At 42.6% G+C, this 17,395-nt stretch overlaps 1 protein-coding gene across 2 annotated transcripts in view; it reads right to left on the bottom strand.

Annotated features, from left to right (window-relative positions):
- Positions 1 to 17,395, bottom strand: part of fto (FTO alpha-ketoglutarate dependent dioxygenase) — a gene marked incomplete at its 5' end in the record, with an annotated part of 121,995 nt that overhangs the window by 84,836 nt on the left and 19,764 nt on the right. For both annotated transcript variants that reach the window (XM_079244296.1, XM_079244297.1), the window contains 6 exons: positions 1,945 to 2,064; positions 7,771 to 7,914; positions 8,227 to 8,306; positions 12,019 to 12,144; positions 14,549 to 15,584; positions 15,752 to 15,829. In XM_079244296.1, coding sequence (XP_079100422.1) covers positions 1,945 to 2,064; positions 7,771 to 7,914; positions 8,227 to 8,306; positions 12,019 to 12,144; positions 14,549 to 15,584; positions 15,752 to 15,829 — 1,584 coding nt within the window. The remainder of the gene's footprint in view (positions 1 to 1,944; positions 2,065 to 7,770; positions 7,915 to 8,226; positions 8,307 to 12,018; positions 12,145 to 14,548; positions 15,585 to 15,751; positions 15,830 to 17,395) is intronic.

Here is a 17,395-nt window from a genome sequence, read left to right as displayed (position 1 = left end):
GTGAATCATTTCCTTTATGCGCTCACCAGAGTATTACTTTTGTATTGGTTCAATATGTATTTCTGCACAAGACAAGCTTGCTGTTCAGTGGTTTGACATAGTAAATAATTACCATTTCCCTTTTTTTTTTTTTTTTTTTTGCTAACAAATTTAATCTGCAAAGTTAATTTCTCTACAAAAGCATGTCAGTGTAAATTGAGACATTACAAATATAAAAGATACTACATTGTCACAGATGTGTTGCACACTTCTTTTTACTCACTGAAAAACTTTCCCCCCTGTTAAAAATGTTCCCGTGTCGTGTTGCCGGGATCGGATCAGGTTCATTGCTAAGTTTGCAGGGACTAAAACAAAATAAAAAAAAATTTGGATGTGCCCAGAAACACGAGCACACGCGCACAAACGGAGACGCAGAAACTTCACATTTCACTGACGCCCTTTTCCGAACATGGGTCCAAATCACACACTTCATCTGGGCCCCGGAGGTGGAGCTGGAGATGAGTTTAGCCCCTTGTCTGCTAAATCCCCCCCCACCAACCCTCTGCCAGGGCTGTGCAAGAGAGAGACTCCGACTAGAGCTGAGCGGCCTCGGCAGCAGCGGCACTGCTCTCCTCCAGCCCCTGTCTTTATCCCCGCCTGAGCATTAGATGTGATTACTGCTCAGCGCTCGACACTGACAGAGACAGAGAGCTCCCAGAGACAGCAGGAGAGGGTGAGAGACAGAGCGGGGACCAAGGAGCGGAAAAGAGAAGCACAGCTTTTATATTCACTGTGCTGCTGCTTGCTGCTACAGCGATACAAGAGTGCCCCCTGCTGCTTCTGTTGTCTGGCTGTTGAATACACACACACAAGACACATGAATACACACTTTTCGAAATCCATCCATGAGAGAGGCTGTGTAAAGCCTAACCTAAGTGCAAGAGAAAGCAAGACCAGACATGTATCCGTGTGTGTTAACACGTGTGCATCCATTTGTCAGAGCTCTGACTAACGGGACCTAATGATAATTATGAGTTTGAAATCACTATACGACTCCTTTATAGCAGCGTGTAATCATAGCTGTGTGCCCAAGTTTCTCTCTAATAAAACTTCTTTGAGGCTACAACTAAACACATGACACATCCTTAATGAGTGAGGTTAGACACTCCATCATGTTAGATTAAACCTATCCTCCCTTCTGAGGAGTATTACAGGACAGCATATCACTTACACAGTCTGTAAGAAACAGCATTTTTTTTTTTTTTTTTTTTTTTTTTTTAAGTTATTACACACAGAGGAGATTTAGACGTGCAGCCATTCATATAGCTTTAGGAAATTAACATAATGGTCCCGTTCCTGTTGCTATTACCATTGGGATTTTATCAAGGTAAATGGTACAGAAATAATATGTTTAATACATTTTTTATTTACAATGAATTACATTTGTATAATACTCTAAAATGAGAGTAATTACCGTCCTTTTCAGCTTCATATACTGCACTGCTGACACGGCTCTGCCGACATTCAGGGAGCAGAAACGGCATCTTTACAGTCAGGGCCGCATCTGCAAGGCTCAATAGTGCACAAGCTACCTGGGATCTCATCCTTCTGAGGGGAGTTTGTATGTTTTCTTTCCTCTCACAGTCCAAAAACATGTTAGCTTACTTAGTGATTCTAAATTGATCATATGTACGAGCATGAATGAGTGTGTTTGTCGTGGTCTAGTGACCCATCCAGGTTGCACCCTGCCTCTCCATAGAATAGTATAAATGAACAGTAATAATGGATTGTTCCACTTACAGATGGGGTTAGGCACTCGAGCTTATACACGACAGTAGTTTTCCATAAATAAAATTGCTTAAATTAGAAGTAAACTCCGATTCACTAAGTGGTTTTGGTCCATATTGTTCTACTTCTGTGTTTTCTACATTTTTTATAACCAACATTGTGTCTGAACTAACTCACCATGGTCTCCATGAGCTTCCAGTCCTTTTCCAGTTGCTCTATTGGTCTGGTCCACCAGCTGCAGAAGCGGGCATAACGCTGGCCCTGAAACCAGTACTGTCGTAGCCATTCGAACTCAACCTGCATTCAACACATACCGGACAATTATGTCAGGTCGCCTCATCTGAGAAGGAAAAGAAATGCTTGGAAAGACACTGAACAAAAAATTTTAATGTCATTTCAAACTGACAAGTTGATTATTTTCAAACATAAAGTATGAACTTATGCAGAGGTTTTTCTTTATTTAGATTTTATTTTATGTTTTACATTGTACAAAAATATGAAGGCAACCGTGCAACATGAGAACATGGAATTACAGTTAAAAAAAAAAAATGTTAAATGCTTTAGATTTTTATAAAGCAGCCACCTTCTAGACATGAATATTGACAGAAAAAAAAAAAAACTCTGGCTTGCAAGAATCATTATGTTCATTTTCATTTGTTCCATACACAGCATATCCAAACACAATTTCCAAGCATACACAGTCAGTTTTTTTTTTTCCAAATGTCTGAGAGAGGCAAGACAGTTAGGCCCCCGTTTTATTACATAAAGGAAGAATGGCTCGACCACAAACGGCAAACACTGGTCATATTTATTAAAACAGTCACACCCTTACAAAACCAGAGATGCAAACATCGCACTCGACTTCCACACACACGCAAATAATCTGCTCACACACGCACCTTCCAGTTAGCACACCTGAAAACTCCACCCACTTCCTCCTCTCCTCACGCTCTTCCCTCCTCCTCCTCCTCCTCCTCTTCTCCTGCTCCGTCTGGAGATGACAGTCTCTGTTGCTGAGCCGCTCCGCTCTCCTCCGCTGGGAGTGTTTTTGTTTCCTGCTCTTTTGAAGTGCTGATTTAATCCTCGCAAGGATGCTTTGCGTAGCCAGGTGTAGCCTCGCTACTTCTGAGTGTGTCGTTCCAGCGTGTGTGTTTGTGACTTTGGACCTGTGTTGTATGTCGGTGTGTTTGCAGCCCTGCATGTATCTGTCTGCCTAAGTGTGTGAGGAGCTTTGTTAATGTCTCTGCATAAAATTGTCATCTGAGTGTGTGTGTGTGTGTGTGTGTCAAAGATTGCCCCTAAATGCCACCAACATAAGCATGAGACGTTGAGTTGCCCTCCCCCGAAAAACGTCCTACAGAGCATAACCCACCCAAAACAATGAACGCCCCGTTTGAGTTCGACGCAGAAAATTGTACAACACAGAATGTAGCTGCATACAATGGAGTCGTGTATCAAATAGAACTGAGACGCTATTGTTTATTTTCTGAAAACTTTTTTTTTTTTTTGTTCTTCTAACAGAGCATTAGCCAACGTGGAGGCAGAGCTTCTACAGCTACAAACAGTCTCAACAAGGTTTGAGCACATTAATTCTGCTCAAAAGGTCACATAAAAAGAAAATATAATTCCTGCTATGTATGATTGTTTCCATTTTATGCTTTCTGACGCATCTTGTATGAATTAAACGATTCAGAAATTACCCTGTTTTATAAGCAATGTGTGCCATCACTTCGCATCCATCCCTCCCACAAATGATGTTTATCAGGAACTCAGATGCATTGGCTTTACAAGTTCCACAGAACTGTGACATGAATCCCTTGATGCCTTTGAGGTTTGTTTTGAGCTTAGAGCAGCATCCACCTTACATTTTACTCAGTAACCTGAGAACATGAAAAAGCGGTTGAAAAGATGCAAAATAATTATCGGTCCAGTCCTTAACTTTCCTAAGAACCAACTTAAGGCTTAAAATATGTTGACATTTCTAGTGGACATCGCTCTGTAAGATGAGGCAAGTCACCTACCACTCATGACCTCAACAAACAACAAAGGACAAGAATTATTTACACAAACAAGCCAAAGTGAGGCCTGTCTGGGGTGGAAGCTGTGCACAAAGTCATCCTGCCATTTACTCCCAAAAGGCTCTGATCACAGCGGGGCTGACATGCAAGGACTGGGGGATGTCAGGGAGAATACACAGCCAGTGGCGCTGCTCAGCAGCCTCTCAGTCACTCTATACAACCCACCCTTCAAAGAAATGTCATCCTTTATGGTCCCTTCAACACACTCCAAATCCACTCCCTTTCGATCACTACAGCTCAAACACACAACAAAGCGACGAGAGCCAATATCGGACGTCCTTTTCTCTTCGTCTGTCCCTCTTTCCGTCTCTCTGATTGTCTGCCTTTCCTTTGGTGAGAGGAAACCAACCTGTGTCTCTACTTTGAGCTGACATGGCTGCCCGTCCCCCACCGTGCAGGCCAGTGGCAGGCATAAAGCAGACCATCTAAAGCTACTGAGGAGCACTGGCTTTTTGGTATTTGTGAGTCTGGCCACCCAGCTGGGAGTTGCCAAGCAGGGAACTCTGAGTAAATGCCACCTATCAGGACAGACAGATCGAAAGTCTGTGCGAAAGAGAAAGTGGTTGTTAGGCTTAGTTTTTCTCTGAGGTGTGTGTGTGTGTGTGTGTGGGAGGGGAGGCGTTTGAGAGGGGAGGTAGTGACTCCCCCGCGGCAGTCTCTGTCATCTCTCCAGGTGATGGACACACTAACTACACATTAGCGCCACATTAGTCGAGCGGCCACCCACCTCGGTAGCTCTGGAGTTAAAGTCAAGAAAGCATTTTTTTTTTCTCTCCATTTAATGAGACGCTTTTTTTTTTCTCTCACACCTTTACGGTATTCCCTGAGCGGGTCCAATCAATTTCCGAGCCAAGGCCCCGAGGTGAGAGCTGATGAGAGTGTGATCGATCCCACTCTGCCGTCCTCTGTTTACCTATTCTGGCCTCCTCTCACATCTGCCTTTATTACTGGTTCCCCAAAACTCTCAGCGGGTGACCCAGTACCTCTCACACACTTGTGTGAGTGGTCATGGTTAGAATGTAGCCACAAAGAAGCAGTTTTTCCTCAAAATCTTTTAGTTTTTCTCAAAACCAAATTTGATGAGAAACTTATCTGCCAACTGAGAAGGAGCGCTTTTATTTCACTATTATTGATACGAATATTAAATAAATTTATGAGTAGAAAACGTGAAAGGCTAGACCGTAATTTGGCAGAGTAAAACGTTCACATGAGCTTTTTAGACATTTTATCCCTATCACTATAGCAACAATGAATAAACTTGCAGGGTAAGCAATACAATACCAACAAGTAAAGAAAGAGGTAAATGTAGCAGAAAAAACATGTACAAATGATATACACACAGTTTTCAGATTTTTTTTTTTTTTTTTTTATAAGATTACAGTAATAAAGCCCTTCGGAAAGGGTGTTTCAAAGTCAGATAAAGAGCCCTGAAAGCTGGACAATGAAAGGTCACACACACCTGCTTCTGTACAGTTTATTTTCTGCCTTAACATGTGGGAAAACCTTGTCTCTCCCTGCTGTATTTACTGTGGGGGAACTAGCATCATTAGAGGGGGTCCCTCAGGGCACTCTGTCACACACCCACCTGGAAAGTGACACAGTGGCTTTAAATGAGACAAGACATTTGCGTCTGGGATTAGCATTTCAAAGCCAAATATGCACGCGGGGGCCGCATGGCGACACTAGCTTAGACTCACCCCATCGACTAAGACAGCAGGTTAGATTAAAAAGAGAGTGTGAGCGGGACCACCTTAAACAAACAGGTGTGGACTTTACATTTCTTCAATTCTGTCTCTGTCTCCCTTCAATCCCCACTTCAACGAGACATCAAGAAAATGCCGGAACTCAGATGGCAGGCGCTCTACTTCATCATCGTCAGGCCCCGCCCACATGACATCTGCCAACTCAACCCCCCCCCCCCCCCCCCCCCCCAAGCCCTCCTTCCACTGTACAATATTAGCAGAGTGTCAGCTGGTTCTAGCTTGCTGTTTAGCACATTTTAAGGAGGGGCCCAAAAGGCGCCGCTCCGGTCAGGCTGCCAGCGTGTCTCAGGCTTGTTCACTCCTCGGTCGTCCATGTCAAACACGACCCACGCAATATGCACGCACCAAGCGCCAAAGTGGGCCGGCATCATAAATAACCCCACCAACAATACATCATTTAAGTGGGTGTTCTGCTCTCGTGGGCAACTCCAAACAAATGGCCACATCGATCATTGCGAGAGTCAGGTAGGGTAGAACCAAGCCCCTGAGAGCGCCCTGCTCTTACTTAAGCACTCACACATTTGTATACACACACCAAGTCTTCAAGTCTTGTAAAAATAGCCCCCTTGTTTTCCTAAATAAAACCTTCCTTGCCCTCCTGGTGAGGGCCTACGCATGGTAATCCTGCGGCGCAATGCTGCAAACTAGCAGGTGTTGCTAGCTCAACCAGCGTTCCTGTTCTCTCGACACAAGGCAGCCCTATTGTTTGGCAGAGCTGAATAATTAATATTGTCTACAACCTTTAAACAACCTTATGTCAGACTCATCTGTCATGGCGTCCTCCTGAGCGGACCTGGGTGCTAGCATCGGCTAGGATGTGCACTTTGGGCACAAGGGTGTAAAATGGGTGAGGTGAAATGCTATAATAACTGCTGGCTTGCGGCATTTGAACACAGGAGGTTGATGGCTCTGCAGACAGCCCCTCAAGTTTCTTTTTTTTTTTTTTTAACCTCACTTTGCTTCAGTACCTCAAGCCAGCATCACTCATTGTTCTGTATGAACAGGGGTTAGGAAGGGGATAGGGCCAAGACTCCATCTTCAGAAAACATATGGGGAGGCTATTGCCTTACGATCCATCAAAGGCCAGGACAAATGAGAACAACCTGGATTTCATATTGTAGGCATTTCCCTGAGTAGCAACAACAAGGTAAGTAGAGGGCGGGAAGCTGGCAAGCTCCCATTCTGCTATTTACAGAGACTTAACCTGCCATTACACTACTCCCAGTATGCTCTCTTATTCTCATGATGCAAGGAAAATGAAATCAAACCAAGATTAAATAGTTCCCATTACCACATATGCTTCTGTTCATCAATTTTTTTGCTGTTTTTCTAGGTCGTACTCTTTAGCATTTTCATCTACAAAAGGGTTGCTACTGCATCTGTTTGATTGTCGCATTGTTTGTTAAACTATCTGAGCTGCTTTTTTATCATTTTGGCTCGCTGAGGTCATCTCGTGGAGGGAATCTAAACCAGTGATGATTTCATTTTATATAACCGCTGTCTAGACTGATCTTCCCCGCTTAGAATACTAGGTCAGCCAGAGAGCTGTAATGTATGTATGTGCGCTAGATTTACATACATTACAGGTGTACAAATTCACATGATGCAAAAAGCACAAGTACATGTTTTTTTCTAATGCACTCAATTCCTCAATTAGATGTTCATCCATGTTATTTGTGAAAGAACGCTTTCTTTGTATTCAACAACATTGTCTGTAAGGCTGTCTGGATTAAGTCATCATCATATCTGCAGATGGTTCTTAGTTGTTTTTAACCTCCTTGGAGTACCAGATGGGTGAGGATTACAGCATCAGTACAACTCAGATAGTGTCAGGGAGGTTTACAATCACAGATAAATATATTAAAACTTTCCAAGTCTGCCATGTTATTGTGTAAACACTTTTGCTGGATATTCAGATCTCCAGAGGGGCTCTCCAAGAGGTCTTCAAACTAAGTTATTTCCAAATGCTGTTTGGACCTGTGGAATTAAGTTCTACTGTATAAGTAAAACAACAGAAAAGTTAACACATGGCTTGCTAAAGAGTGTCATTTTACCAACAAACAGAAAATTAAATCCAACTAAAAGATGCAGAATACACAATTATACAGACATATGCCTTCACATACATATGCGCATGTAAACAGACGGCACCATGTGCCTACCTCATTGTGAATCTCTTCACAATGCTGTAGCGTCGTCGGCTGCACGGCCAGCAAGCTATGGGAGCCTGTCTCGGGGTCAGTGTGCAGGTTGGACAGGGCATCTTGGCACCGTGACTGGATGTAGGTCAGGGTCCCACTGGAACACTGGTAGGAATGATGGAGAACCAGTATAACAAACCTAACCAACATTTAGCCAAACATATGAATGTTTGTTTCAAAAGATTTAAGATTTGATTTTTTTTTTTGTGTGTGTGAAACTACTAAAATATGAAAACAGCTTCTACATAAAGGAGGTTCAAATAAATGAATCTCAAAGTCGACTTGAGTTCTCATGATCCAGAGGACGGCTTTCCTTTTTTTTTTAAAACAAACAAAAAAAGATGAACTCCTTGACTAGTGTCATGCAACACCAGGTTTGAAACGGTGTTTTTCCATTTAATCTGTCTGACTTCTCACCTCGGCCACTCTGTGCGTGGAGCTGAAGCGCGCCGTGTCTCCAGCAAGGACACAATGCTGGTGGGTGCTGTTCAGGTCATCTGGTGAATGCAGTGAACAGGAAACCGTCAGCACATGCTAACCGTGATGCTGAGAGTTTATAAAGAGAGCACACAAAGGCTCTATTACAAAAGCTCAAACCTCAAAAGAGAGAGTATTAATCTCATCTTGGATGATATTTATTAATTCTTCTTATATTTTACAGCAGAAAAACAGATGAAGAGCACAAAGTGAATCTGACTAAATCAGCATGTACACTCACACACATTTCACTTGGTCCAGCACCGAACACAGTAGGAGGAAAAGCACTGTACTATAATTTTAATTACCAAACAAAACCAGATCGCACTCAATCTGTCAAGATGGAAGAGCCATACCAACAAACATTTGTTCAATATCACACAAGCTTTACAAAGAGGCCCTGGTGCTGTTTCCTGTGCATCCCGCCATGTGTTTCTTTGTGTGTATAGATGTTTCTCAGCTCTGCCATTATTTGCCTCATACCAATAATTAATTTAGCCATGACAGAGCTGTCATTCACAGCACATGTGCATATTTACACCCGCCTTGAGCAAGAGTACACCAACTAATGCCTGTGATTTGAAAGTCAAACAGCCAAATGCTTTGGGAAGAAGATATTATTGTTTGGTGGGAGTAGAAGGAAAAAAAAAAAAAAGACGGTGACAAACAAAACAACTTGCCGGTGTTTTCTTCACCCTGATGAGATTGTGAAGGATTAGGTCTCTGGGCAGAATTACTCTGCGTCTTTAAAACTGTTTATATCCAATAACAAATTATCTCCATCAATCTGCTCTTTTCTTGGCGCGTCTGATGCAGTCAGTGGGATCAGGAGGGAGTAGAGGCAAACTCGATAACTGTAATAAATATTTATCTTTCTTTCAACCCCTGTGCCTGCTGCCACTTGTCCTCCTTTTCCAGGAAGCAGGCTTTTAAATATATTGGGTCAACTCTTTTCTCCAGTCCCCCTGTGCATTGGGAGCTGGAAATCAGATTATTGAACAGGCCTGGTGTCAAGACTTGCATTGTTCTTTTTTAACCACCTAAATTCCATTTGGGTGAAATGATGGTGATTCAATTTGCCTCCAGCAGCTCAGACATTAGCAGTTCAAAAGGGCCCGCCGCTGACAAATGGTGCTGAAAACACATCACGCTGTCTGCGGTTATACCATTGTAGTTTCCTTTTAATACCAGAAAAACTACTTATCATAGGGTGTATGTCACTAAAACACAGGTACAATATATTTCAACACTTGGTTTAGTCATGGCTGCTTTGTGTGTCTATTTGTGACAAGAGAGTGTGGAGGGGGGTGGCACGCTTCAAATGAGCGTATTTTTGCACATGTGAGTTGTTCAAATTTATAGATGAGTGCATATGTTTGTGCGCTGTGCCAAGTATTTAATTCAGGTGGACCAACAAAGCAACAGACGGGCGAGGACTGTGCGAGCTGCTATCGTTGCGGAGCAGTTGGCCTCTCAAGGGCGTACTCACCAAGTAGAGCATAAATCCCCGCTGATCCGCGACAGTCAAGTCCCATTAGAATGGTCTGCACAACAGCCCATCACTCTATTATCATAGCTGGCCTGAAACTGACGGTTCTATTGTAAATCTTATCCTGCTAAAGGAGGTCGGCTTCAAGCCCTGTCAAGCTGAATATTAGGTACAGCCACTGCTGCTCCCTGATGAAAACGTAGCATCTTCAAAGAGTCAGTCTCAGGAAGTCATTAAAACCTTCCTGTTCCTCCTGACTTGTTAGCGTGGCTTTTAAAAAGACCCTAAATATCAAACTTTAGATCTGATGTCATATTGCAGGCGGTAAGCATGTCTACTGCGAAATGTAACTTTACTAACACCCAATGCTTATCGAGAAGCAACGAGTCAGTAAGAAGTTCTTATCAGACTGACATGTACTGGTATACATTTTGCTGAAGCTAAAAACGGCAGTTCATCTACTGTGGTAGTGCCAATGACGCCACAAAGTCCTTAGCACTCCAGCATACGCTTCTGCATCTGGACAACATGTTTAATGTGTTTATGACTCAAAGGAAGAGTGAAGCGATTCTGCTTCGGTTGGTGGTTCAGGTCTGTCTTTCTGCCATAAATCACTTGCATATTTCACCCGTTAGGTCCCACCTTCTGCAGGGAGACGGTGAATTAACTTGTCATAACACAGTACTTACCTGCAAAAGCAAAGTCTTCTTTGAGACACTCACTTTAACAGATCCAACAATGCTTTCCATTAATAAAGATTTAGAATGAGCCTTGTGAGCTTTGAGGTTTAAAAACACTCAATGAATCTCCATAAAAATCATCAATGTCATTCAGACAGAAAACACAGCTCATCCTTCCAAAATCCCGTTTTTGGTTAGGGCCTGTAGATCAAATCTGTTATGTCCCCTTCACTTTAAGTGCTTTACATGGTTAAAAAAGGAATTCAAGTGGCGAAGAGCTGCCGTAAATCTTCCGAGTCTACATGAAAAAAAAGGAAAAAGAAAAACTGACACCAAGTGTTATTTTTTTTAATATGTTTGTATGTCTTTTTTTTGTTGTTTTTTTGTTTTGTTTTTTGTTTTTTTAATAGACCAAGAGTCTGCATAAAGTTAAAAAAAAAAAAAAATGAAATGATGCTATCTGATCCAAAGGCGATCAAAACTGCAATCTTTTAATAACACGAAAGGCTGTTTAATCCCAAGGTCAAACACATTTTTTCTCACACAGTAAGTGGCTTACAGACAGGATGCTAAAATATTTCTAATGAAGAAATAAAGATCATTTAATATGTTTATTTCAACATGAATATAGCTGAAAGACTGGACCCATGTTTGGGATGTAGAAGAGCAGAACAGGCATTTGACAAATATCACAGATAAAATCTTTTTGATAAAATATGACGGTATCTGAAGTATTTCCACCCGAAACACAATGCATTATCAGACATACAGTGTTCTCATATACGTCAGTCAAATTATCTATCCCGCTACCTTGTGTTAAATGTGACACAAATGAAATATTTATTTTAAATAAAGAACAATTATTCATCAAGCAGTTTAAGTTAAGGTTAAAACAAGAACATATTTCATGTCTGTTCTTATATACTTAAGAAAACAGGGTGCCTTTATAAAATAATAAATCCCCCATCCGTCTAACCAGGGGTCCTCACTTCTTGTATATCTGAACACAGGCTTCTGCTGTGATGTGGATAAATGTCCTTGCACTCAGAAAATATGAGAGCGCTCGGAGGGACCCATGGGACCCAAAAGAGGAGGGTGGAGGTGTCCGCTGCAGCCAAAAGCATTAAGCTATGATTTACACCCCTGTGGTTCGCTGTCTGTTCTCCCCATAGAGACATAGTCAGCAATGGGTCACAGGACTTCAAAAGATAACATTTGGCTTCCCTAACCTCTCTAATGCACACAATTTCATGGAACCTTAAAGCCCTGTGTTCAGGCCAAGTAACCTCTCTTTTTTTCTCACTCTCTTTCACACACGCGCAACACATACACAGCTCCATTTCTCATGCTGGAAGAATTAGACGACGAGAGCAGAGCATGCGAGTTAGAGTGAAGTGCACCCTGCTGGTATGGGTCATTTGGGACAAAGTACAAGAAACACTAAAACACAGAGTAATGACAGTGTCGCTTCCTCCGCATCCAGACATGGTGCTGAATGTGGGCAACATGTTAACATGCGCATGTGTGTATTCTGCGTGTGTGGTTATGGAGAAGCTGTAGTACCTCTCATGTAATAGCAGTCTCCAGACTCCAGCGGTAGCATCAGGCCAGGTGTGTGGATGTCCCAGGCCACTTTGAGCCCGATCCTCCAGCACGCCTTCTCAGCGCTGCCTCCTTCCCCACTCTCACCTGTCAGCCACACAAAGCTCAGCTCACTGTAGCATTTGCATCTTATATTCAATATTCGAGGCTTTACTTTGACACATTCATCCACTAGCACTTACAGTGCATCATGAACATTAATATACAGGCTTAATTAGGTCGGATTGTTAAATAGAAAAATCTTCTCAGTCTTTTTTTTTTTTTTTTTTCAAATCTGTGACTGATAAATCTGGATAATGCAGTGCTAAAACACTATAACAATGTCCATTTATCACAGCAGCCAGAAAATAGAATAAAATACAATTGAATTAAGAATTACCAGGGTTAAAAGTATGGAGTGCAATGATTAAATCAATACCACCCAAACAATGGATGTAAGATGTAAGCCTCTGTCTCCAGAAAGTAAGAATCACTTAACGTCCAAGCAAAGATGATACGTGTTGCTGTGGTCACACTGGCTGTTAGCACAGGATCTTTATGCTCTCATTATGCTGTGCAAGAGGAAATAGTCAGATAAAAGCCCCTGATGTTGTTTAGTGAGTGTGTGAGAGTGTGTTGCTGGACAGTATGTATCCTATGATATTCTTGTTGCTGAACCCATTCGCCGATACCACCTCCAGTGTTCTTCTCTCACTTTCTCCATCCTTACACGGCATCCTAAGAAAACAAGATTTGGCTTGGCTGGCCAACACCCTTCAGCAAAATCAATACTAAAGTCTTTCTGGGCCTCTCTGCTCCATAGCTGCCTTTTCCTTTGCTCAGCACGGATAAATAGTAACTTAATTTCCAGCCATTGTGCTCTGAGAGCCAGCTAATGACAGTACTCCCCGAGGCCCCAGAAATGGTGGAAGACCATCTTCTGTGCCGGAAAACACTCAGTCGTGGCAGATTCCTTTAGATCAGAGCAGCTGGGAAAAACACAACTCCACAGTTCTCAGGTCAAAGGAGAACAAAACAAGGTGAGGGTGCTAACAACGGAGAAAGCAAAGCAAAACAGCGTAAGGTAAATGAGACAGTCTGTGTCTAAGATTTCTAACATGCTGTATGAATGTAGTTTTTCCAGGAACCGGACTCTAAAAGCACCACCCTGCTGAGCCAAACACTGGAACAAAGTTCTGTTGAGTTCTCATCAGTTTTCCGTCTAAAGTCTGGAGCTGAGGGGGTCACACAGAACTACAGAAGACATAGCAGCAAAGCCCGGCAAGGTGTTATGATGCAGCGTTTGAAGCCTGTGTTCACAGGGTCAGAGTTGAAATGGCTGAGAACAAATTATTAAAGCAGACCTCTGCAGCAGGTGTTTCTCCTTAAGAAATCCAAGTGAAGACAGGCCAGCTGTAAAATGTATTGGGATGTCAGAGCAGTTGGAAGTCCATCTGTGTGATACTGTAAAATCATAATTTCAAGACACACATTCAGACTGTGTAGAGCTCCTGTCTTCAACGGTGCAGCGCATACACTGTATATTTGATCAATTGTAGCTCCATATCTTTGTAGCTTGTAGCTTTGGAAGGAAAGAAGCAATGCTCTTGGTTCCATTACGGATATTCGACATAGTTTCAAAAACTCACTAATTTAGTTGATGATAAAAGGTTCAAGCAAAGTGTAATGAGCAATAAGGCTCTGTATAAGTCATTAGTGTTGAGAGTATTGACCATATTCACTTTCACATAACAAAAATTACCAAGAACCTTCTAAGATCTGTTCATTTAAATCTTGTTAATACACTGCATCCTGCCCTATAGTTTGTTATGCATATTGTCTCGAAAGCCAAGTTCTCTCTATCGCTCTACCATCTCAATCAGCAAATTCTATCAGCTCTTGAAAGAGTGCACAGTTGGTAATTAGGAGACATCGTATTATTCATACAGTAGAGTCAAGGAACACTTATCAAAGCAGGGCTCATTATTCCATATCAGATAATTGCACATCGATCACTTCTTGGGGAAATGATTTAGATGAGATGTGCTGTGTGTGATAAGGCCTGTTTGTTCAACTACGCCATTGAGTGGGTGTTAAGAGCTCGGATTCAAATGTCTGTGATCTCCCAACGCACAGGCGGCGATAAGACTGTCAGCAAGCGAACCGGTGATGACATTTGATAATACCCTGACACTATCGCATAGATGGATCAGATGGTTGCCTCACCAGAGGCCATGTCTACAGCTGCTACAGCGCTGCTGTAGGGCCATAACACACAAGGTTAGCGGAATCTGATCCACCATAAAGCAACTGAGATAAGTTGATGGGATGGATATTGAAGTGGAAGATGAATCCTAATTTTTCAGGAGCAAAATGCAAGGGATTAGCCTGCTAAATATTGATTAAAGGGATAAAAAGTTAGAGGAAAGCCTCGAAAGTATTAAATCTGCCATCAACTGCAGATGCACATCTATGACAATATGACAGTAGGACATCTTACTTAGACCCTTACCTTTGTCTTCGTGACAACTATAGTTGTAAACAGCCACTGGTGAATGGGTGATCAGGTTCTCATCATGGTGCCATCCCACCGCCATTTTCCCCATGCCATAGTATGGCTCCTCTTTGAGCTGGCTCATTTGCGATGGGTCCATGTAGTTGAGTAAGGTGACGTTGAACTTGACTGGACCGGTGCATACCTGCTTAGGACTGGGCTGGGAGCAACCCTGCCCAGTTGCACGCTCCTCTTTGTCCTGAATGTGGTGATATGACAGGCTGTGCTTTAGTTGAGCCACAGGCTTCTCCTGAGCCTCTAGTCCAACAGGTTCACGTTCTGCGCCGCTGACGGCCTCGGCAGGCCAGCCGGAGCACTTTCCTTCAGTGTGTTCTGCAGTTCCTGCAGCGCTAGGTTCACTTAGCTTGACTTGAGAGGATTCTCCCTCCTCACTACTGTGTTTAAACTCGGTCTCCCACTCCCCTTCTTGTTTTGACCCAGAGCATCCTTCTTCACTGTGCTTTGACTCAATGTCCCATTCCTCACTGTGCTTGGACTCTGTGTCCCCCTCCTCACTTTGTCTGGACTCCGAGTCCCCTCCTTCACTGTTCTTTGAGTCTTCACTGTGTTTTGACTCTGTGTCCCCCTCTTCACCGAGTTTGGCCTCGGCTTCTGCTTTTGCACATTGCGTTAGCCTGTCTCCTTCCTTCAGCTGAGACACATCAGAGCAGAAGAAGGTATTAAGCTCCCACAGTGCCTTGCAAGCAGCTCTCAAATCAGGCTCACAACAGTTTTGTCCTTTGACCTCAGTGTCTTCACTGTGCCAGGGAATAGCGAAAAGCCGTGTGTCCAGATAACGATAGGTGTGGCCCGGCTCACCCAGCAGCGCTCGTGACACGGCAGTGAACACATCTCGGTCACGAACTCGAACCAGATCTTTTAGGAGGCAGCCCTTTTTTCTGAGGGTGAGCAGAGCTGCCTGCACACGGCCGTGCAGCTCAGCTGGCAGCGAGCATGATCTCCTTAATACTAGCCCAGAGTAACTGGAATCCCACTAGGAAGGCAAAACATTAAAAACTTACTGGATTTGAATTCATCTAATTATCCAAGAATACAGGAGGTCACATTTAAAAAAAAAAAAAAAAAAAAACACTCTCGCTGTGCTTTAAATAAGACATCTAGATAGAAGATAGTATCTTGATCATGTGGAAGTAGACTCACCAATTGCTGAAAGCCCCGACTTGAAGGTCCCAGAAAGGGGATTTTCTGATCTCCCAACTCCTGCAGTAGCTTACGCCTCTGTGTAACACAGCAAATTAAAACAGACAGATAAGCAGCTTTTATTTCAGTTTGTTAACATCTGAATTTCTTTACATTTTCATTCCTAATAAATCAGTTTCAGCATATTTTATGAAAGGGTTGGAACACAAGTGTGAAAAGCAAACATTATGTTAATGTACTGAGGGAAACTTTAGGAAAAATAACCACATATCCTAATACATATCAACAAAATAAACTGTGATATCAAGAAAACTGAACTACAAACTGTTTAAAGACTTTTTTATTTCAAGTTTAAATGAATGATGTCTTGTGAACCAATAAAATATTACATCACAGAAAACTAATGGCTGGTCGTTTTCAGTGAAGTCTCACATTTTTATGATTTTGCAAAGGCTGCTGGTGGGTTCTTCGCAACCTTATAAAAGATGCCCGATGCCATACAGAGCACCTCCCATAAAACCGACAACCTGGTGAACGAATCAAAGTGCCTTTCATTGGGCCACATTCCGTTCCGACCTGTAAATCAAACAGCAACCGGCAGAAAACCTATAGCCCTAAAATAAAGTTTGTTTCTCCACCCCTGCTTCGTCTCCTCCTCCATATGTGAACGTCTGCTGCGTGCACTGAAGTTGTAGCCACATGTGGACTCAGTATATCCCACTACTCATTCCCTGCAGGTGCACATGCAATCTGCATGGTGTGTCTGCAGCAGGAAGGTGAAATGTCAGGGCGTGACGCTGTCTTTTACGTCTCACAGTTTCGGATGAATGTCTTGTGCATCAACAACCGAGCAGCTATAACAGTTTGAGACACACAAAAGAAAGACAGTGTGTATATTTCTGTGACATTTACAACATCCATCTAACATTTTCCCTGCACTAATAATGCCAAAAACCTCATGTGGGACGCTGCAGGGAATATGGGAATCGGGTGCCAAAATATGTCCTGACTTTGAAAGTGAAATAAAATGTCCTGTTCGTAAACATTACACTACAGTTATAAGAAGTTTTGTGCCCTGACTCAAAGGGAGAATGGATCAAAAAGAGGGCAAGCAGTAAAAGTATGTGCATTAAAGACAGAAGGGAGGGTGGGGGGAAAAAAAATCCCTTTAATGGCTGCAGAAAAAATGGGAGGGCATCTGGCTTGAGGCAGTTTGACGATTTTACCTTCAGGGCTGAATCTTTACCTTAGGCTAAACAACACAAAACCTGCTGAAAGTTTTCTTAAAGGATGTGCAAGAATGTGCAGGCCTTCCAAGTTATTCTGGAACAAACAAAAGCAGACTTGCAGACAGTTGGAACCGAACAAAAAACAAAAAAAAAAGAAAAAACAAAACAACATGCACTATTCATGGCCAGACTGCATTCAAAGGCTGTTGGAAGAAATTGACAAGCTGACACACATTCATTGGTGTCAAAGTCTAACTCATGACAGAAGCTGAAAATATCAAGGTGAGACTGTGGGCTAGAGTTGCGTTTGCATGTGTATCTATCTCTGTATGCTTCTTTTGAGTTTGGTCAAATAAATTGGCATTTACCCAATTTTTCTGAGCGTAACTGTATAGAATGGTATTATTCTTCATTC

The sequence above is a fragment of the Telmatherina bonti genome (assembly GCF_933228915.1).
Source record: "Telmatherina bonti genome assembly, chromosome: 1".
Classification (NCBI taxonomy): domain Eukaryota; kingdom Metazoa; phylum Chordata; class Actinopteri; order Atheriniformes; family Telmatherinidae; genus Telmatherina; species Telmatherina bonti.
Note: the sequence above shows the minus strand (reverse complement) of the source record. Positions and strands in the feature narration are given on the sequence as shown.